Source organism: Leptonychotes weddellii, chromosome 16 (assembly GCF_054177405.1).
Source record: "Leptonychotes weddellii isolate Sample4059 chromosome 16, ASM5417740v2, whole genome shotgun sequence".
Taxonomy (NCBI): domain Eukaryota; kingdom Metazoa; phylum Chordata; class Mammalia; order Carnivora; family Phocidae; genus Leptonychotes; species Leptonychotes weddellii.
In genome coordinates this window covers 10,894,640-10,900,893 of record NC_138384.1, presented here as the reverse complement: position 1 = coordinate 10,900,893, position 6,254 = coordinate 10,894,640, and the positions used below count along the sequence as shown (strand labels likewise).

Sequence of the window (6,254 nt, the reverse complement as noted above, 5' to 3'; positions counted from 1 at the left end):
CAGGGAATGAGTGCAGTCTGGTGGTTAATGCCAAGGGGGACATCCGAGCATGAGCTGTCGTATCTCCCAGATGCACTGAGTGTTTCCATCATTATGAGGCAACCGCCTCTTCGTTTCTGGTCATGCTTTTGTCTCCAAGTCTGTTTTGTCTATCAGCTTTCTTCTTGTTTGTGGCTGCATGGCTTATCCTGTCACCCATCTTTTTTATTGTCACCAATTCTGCATCCCGCTGTTTCGACGTGTGTCTTTTAACCAGTATATAGTTGTTTTTTGTTTTCTAATTCAATGTGTCAATCTCTGTCCCTTCACTGGAGAGTTTAGTTTATTGACATTCAATGAAAGTTCTGGTAAATTTTCTGCAAAGAATGTAGACAACGGATGTATCAGATACAGATTTTAGAACAGATCTGGTCCTGTGCCTGCAGTTTCTCCAGGTACCTCGTCTCCTTATGCGCATATTTTAAGATGGCAAACTTGCCTTTAAAATAACTGGACAAAAATAACCCAATATTGACCAATCTGCTTCAAATTTTATCCAATCTTTACAAGGGGAAAGATGTGTTAGCATTTACTGAACTGGAGTTACTATCAAAACATAAAAAGCATGACATAAGCTTTTAATCTCAATCCAAACTTATTTTAATCAGGACTGTGTAACAGGAATATTTTTACCATCATTTATGACTTGAATTCTTGTATAAGAGATCAATTTAAATTTGGTACTTGTGAAAAGGTCTTATAAATATATATATGGCAGAGGTCAATCAATACTCACAGGGAGCTCTTCTGAGATGTTATCAAATATGACTTTCCCCCCTTCTTGGTTTCAGCAAAGATCACTTTTATTCCAGGGGGATGCCTCTTGGGATTCTCCACATAGTCCCTCAGAGTAGCCCCTCCTGGTGATGCCTTTGTTGTTGCTGGCGTCTGTGTAAGAGAATTTGGGGCCTGACCTGCCTCTGCCCAAACAGACCTTACAGGTTTGGTTCTTGTGCTTCCGTCAACACCGTGGCACTGGGCACACTTCTCTGGAGAAATCTTCTTGCGCTTCTCGACATTCCTGGTTTTGAACTTGGCTCTCCAATTACATATGTGTTGGAAAGGCTCAGCCAGCAGCTGGCTGTCTTGCTCTCACCTCTAGAACTTTGATGCTACGGTCTAGTGATTTCCAACCCTGGCTGTGCATCAGAAGCACCTGAGCAGTGAGTTAAAGATACAAGTCTCTGCGACTCTCGGTTCAGCGGCCCTGTATAGGAGTGGCCTTGTCATCCCAACTCTGAAACCACCCCAACAAGACGATTCTCATGCTAAGCCAAGGTAAGAACCCGAGCTACAGCCTGTTCCCTGGACTAGGGGTTGGGCCCCTTTAATCTGCCTGCAAGAGCTAGGAAAGGCAAATGAGTGGAGGTGTGGGGACAGGCACTAGAGAGGGAAGGTGAGAAGAGCCAGAGGCAGAGCAAAGAAGTCATGAGATCTGCCCTGGAAAAACACAATCAGATCGGTGGAATCGTTGGGTGGGGGGCGAAGAGTCTCAGAGAAGCGGGGAAAGCAGGGCGCTTAAAAGCTGCACGCCTGTTAGTGGTTCCCGAACCCAGTTACGTGATTTTCCATTGCCTGAGAAGTCCTCATTGGGCAGATGGCCTTCTAATCCTGTTTTCTCTTCCAGTCTACATTTTATTAGCTCTGCCTTATCTTCAACAGCACCACTCCCTACTTTTATAAGACCTATATTGACTTGAGCAGAAGAAACAGTGTCCACCCCACATAATCAATACCCAGAGGACCAATAAAGTGTCACACACACTGGCAGGTCCCCTGCTGTCTTGGATCACCAGGCAAACGTGGAGAAGAGGAATGAGCTGTGAGCAACCAGAGCAGAGTCAAAGACAGGGAGGTCTGGGGCAAACGTCAAAGGCCTTCTCTAGATAAGAGCGACTCCTGCCTGGGCTTTATCCTGGGCCTTCCTCAGAGGACTCTGGCACTCCCACCTCAGTCCTGCGGCATTCCATCTTTGACAGAAGACTGACTTAGAAGTCTGATGGCTAACCAAGCTCACAAAGTCATTTAACAAAAAATTTTTTAAACATACTGATCAGCTTCTAGGTTAATTCAAATAATCTTGAAGCCAAATTTAGAAATGTGACCCAGAAAATCACCCCCTCACCTGTCTGTATTATAATTTAGCTTAGAAGCTGAATGACTACCACTTGATGCACACTTCTATGTGACAGGTGCTCTGCAAAGCGCTTTTTGTACTTCATGTGCATTATGTGTATGTGTCATACATGTGTTACATGCATTATCTCATGAGATCCTCGCACTCACCCCCAGCGTGGTATCATTACCCCAATTCACAGGCAAAGGAGCTGAGTTTCAGAAATGCTCTGTGTGTTGCAGGGAGAGCCCTTCCTGGTGAAGGGCAGGGCGGGGAGGACCCAGACTGTCTGACAGCCACACGGCACTTCTTTTCACCGTTAGGGGCGGGGGGAGTGATAACCTTGAGCCATGGACCCTGTTCTGCAGCAACTTTGCTTCTTAGCTCTTTCTGAGGTTCCTAAGTACGCACCAAACACTGCCTTTCTTGATATTCTTGACTACAGAGCCTATGGACATCCTCTTCGTACTCCAAGGTGAAGAGGAGGGGTGCAAGTGATAGCCAGGGTGCCGTGAGAGGGCTGGCATGTCATGTAGGTTGAAGCCCCAGCCTGGGCCACAGTGACACGGACAAAAACAATCCGCAATGAGGCGACAACATCTATGCACTCTATTGGCTCTGCTCTGGAAGCACTGGGCTGGTCTGGCTTCTCAGAAGACCAAATCATTCTGAACACGACAAGGCGGATACAGCGAGCCAGATCTGACCACGTGATGAAACGAGGTGACTTACAGTTCCCGGGAGCTGTCTGTTGTCATTCGGGGAGCTCGGCTTGGCAGACAGGACTGGCCCCGCCCCGCCCACCCCCACCACCCCCAGTGTTCTTCTCACCCAGGGGACCGGCTCCACATCAGAACAGAGCTTCACCAACAAACGGACAAAATTTGCTTCACCAGGAAAAGTGCCTGCTTATTTAAACTGGGTGGCCTGTCTACAATAAACTATTTCAGATTTTTTAGAATTTTCAGAGGAACAGAATCTACTAGTTCTTACCCCTCCTTCCCTCGATTATGGATGGCTAGTTCTTCACCAATGCCCTCTTCCTCCTTGAAGCTCTCCCAGTCCAATTTGGACTTCTCTAGGGTGCTCATCTTCTGCTTCTTGGCTCCAATTTTCCCCAAAAGGCTGCTCATGCCACTTGATCTTTTTAACCTAGAGAAAGTGAAAAAAATGAAACATGTAGCGTGGAAAAACTCTTGATTCATGTTTTTCTGACTGGCATGGGGCTCCCTAGATTCGGGCTATTTATCTTAATTTAGGAAACCATTTTTGTATTTAGGGTACTTCCTGTCTGCTCTGGAGAACACTTTAAGTGGACCAGAATTCAAATGCACTTTTCCTGCCTAACATCTCTGACCGCTCTAAGGACCTAGGAAAAGGAAATCCTAAAGCCCTCTGTATGCTCTGTAGGACAGGTCTCTGCTTGCAGGCAGGGAGAAGCGCAGCGTGATTCAGACACGGCTTTGGAATCACATGCCTGCGTTCATATTCCAGCTCTGTGTGACTTTAGGCTACTTAACCACATCTGCCCTGGCTTCCTATCATCTACCAAGTGAATAGTGACTTAGAGGGCTGCAGTGTATCTTCTATGTCAAGTGCTTTACGATAGCACCTGGCACAGAGTAAAGGTGTAATAAATGTCAGCCACGCTGAGTCAGCCATCATTTGTGCCCTCAAACCCCAGGGAATGCTTGTAAGAGAAAGAGAAACAGATCCCAACACTGATGAGCAAAAAGTTACAGTATCTTAAAAGGACTCTTAAGATCAGTTTCCTTTTCGACTCCTGTGAGTCAGGACCCTGGATTTTCCCAGGAGGTGGAGAACATTCCTCACCCTGAAAGGAGGGAACATACAGCCTGTGTTCTCCTTGCTGGTGACACGACCATGGACTGTGGGAGAAACCCCACATGCCCAAGGTCAAGTCTTAGCAGGTCACATGTTTCCAGTCATTGTTAAACGCAGGACAAAAAATAAGGAAAACAGAACGCAGCTAGTTAGTAAGAAGGTGGTATTAGGGGAAAGAACTATGGAAGGGACATGGTCCTTGATCTCTTTATGAAACTAAAATATGTCGTATACCACCACGCAGGAAACTGGAAGTTACTTCCTGTCTTCCTGGGAAATGTAAGACACTCAAACGTGTACAATTTCTGTGAGCTAACATCACAAGGCCTCCTGATAACATCAACAGTAATACCTTTCACTTGCCTACAATGCTCATTCTCCAGGTGCTTTATTCACTATTTTCTCATCTTCCGCTCACAATGGCCTGTGAAGGAGGACCACTGAGTCTCCGAATAGGGGGAAGAGCCTTCGAGAGGATCTAGTGTCACACTAACCCTTCTGAAACCCACCTCCCTGCAGCACAGGGCCAGTGAAGGACGCCCCGTTCCTGCCCCAGAGTGAGCAGACAGGCCAGTGTCCACACTGAACACAAGACTCTCGGGCTGAACCATGACCCTCCACACCCTCGTCCTATTCATGTTGGTCGGAAGGATGTTAGCTTCACTGCTGTGGTCATTTCCCACCACATGCTGTTAGCTTAACATCGATGCAGAATAGCCTGGGCAGGCATCATCATCCTCATTTTAAGTTGGACAAATAAACAGAATTCAGAGAGGTTAAATGACACAACAAAGGTCAAGCCAATAGAAAACGCAGAACCAGGCCAAAGCAAGGTCTTTCTGACTTCCAGCGTGGTGCCCTGGGCTGTCTCACGACTAAGCTGAGAACTTACTTGAGATATTTTCTCACAGCTATTTTACCTTCCAGTTTACTTATGAATTTTCCACACAGCTATGAGCTTTCAATTCCCATCTTCTAAAAATTCTTTTCTAGATAACTCACTTCCTACAACAATCTCTCATCAAAACATGCACACGCGCACACACGCGTGCACACACACATTCAGGCTGTATTTACCAGGAGCAGAGCATGAATGAGGATACAGAGAGTTACGTGTCCCCAGTTCTCACCATTATATCCTCAAACCTGGAGAACTACAGTCTCTTCACTGGTCTCCCTGACTTCTGTTCTGTCCCACTCTTACTCACCTGCCCCACCCTGGCATCTATTCAATATGCTGTCGTTAGGGTGAATTTTCTAGAACAGAAAGCTCATCATGTCTTTCTGCTTCAATGTCTCTTCCCCGACCCCTTATTGCTCTTACAGTGAAGACATGCTCCTTACCTTGAAAGGTCTTCCTGCTCTCCCCTCACCACATCTACCCTCGCCATCTAAGCTCCAACCATACAGTCCTGAACCTACAGTTCATCTCCCATTCATCTGGTCTTGTCTCAGCTTAGAGACCCTGCCCCAATCTCTGGATGAGATGCCTCCTGGTGGTGTTTCTAGTGCACCCAGTCCTTCTCCCATTATGGCACCGATCCTTCCCATAGCAGACGCTCGAGGACTCCTGATTCCAGCTGCCGCCATACTGGTCAATTCTGAGCAAGCTCAGAGTCAGTGCCGACAACATCCACCAAAAGCACACACCTCGAGGCTTTCCTCTGCTGCCTGCAGGGGCTCCTCCGACCCTGCCTACATGTCAGAAGCACTGCCTGGCCATATGATGGGAGTTCATGCCATTGGGGCCACCCTCATGGAGGACAGGGGCTGTGGCCACATGGCCCAGCCTCCTGTCCTCACACAGGCAATTCTAGGAGGTCCTCTGAACGCTTCTCAGAAGTTCTGGTGACAAGGAGCCCTTGCAGTCCTGGAAACACACTCTTGTACTGGCTTTCCCTCCTTCCCCATCTCATTCCCTCTACCTCCTCACTCCTACTTCCCGAGGACAGCTTCCCAATGACTGCCCTATGCTAACAGACTTATCCAAGGTTCTGCTTTGAAGGGAATCTAACGAAGATGCTTAGGAGCAACACTATTTTCCTGTGCACGCTCTATCTCTCTGAGGGTACTTAAGCTCTGGATCCCCAAATCTCTCTACATCACATGGACTGAGTTCTACAAACAGTAGGAACTCAATAGAGGTCACCTGGATCACAGAAACAAGTGGAGAGAATCAGATCTCTGTAGTTTAAATGAAGGGTGTTCAGAACGCTTTTAAATTGGGGGATCCTAAGGGATGTAATTTCCATTT

The 6,254-nt window shown here is 47.1% G+C and overlaps 1 protein-coding gene and 1 long non-coding RNA gene across 4 annotated transcripts in view; one reads left to right on the top strand and one right to left on the bottom strand.

Moving 5' to 3' along the window:
- LOC145717647 (uncharacterized) overlaps nucleotides 1-3,152 on the top strand; it is a 19,408-nt gene extending 16,256 nt beyond the window's left edge. The window contains exons 3-4 of the long non-coding RNA XR_014140993.1: nucleotides 1,142-1,317; nucleotides 2,601-3,152. This is a non-coding gene — a long non-coding RNA (uncharacterized LOC145717647). The remainder of the gene's footprint in view (nucleotides 1-1,141; nucleotides 1,318-2,600) is intronic.
- Nucleotides 1-6,254, bottom strand: part of CFDP1 (chromatin stabilizing protein CFDP1) — a 124,541-nt gene that overhangs the window by 7,960 nt on the left and 110,327 nt on the right. For 2 of the 3 annotated variants that reach the window (XM_031039176.2, XM_006743337.3), the window contains one exon: nucleotides 3,149-3,307. In XM_031039176.2, the coding sequence (XP_030895036.1) occupies nucleotides 3,149-3,307 (159 nt within the window). Of the gene's footprint in view, nucleotides 1-3,144; nucleotides 3,308-6,254 lie in introns of those variants that run through there. The other variant, XR_014140989.1, reaches the window with a different exon arrangement.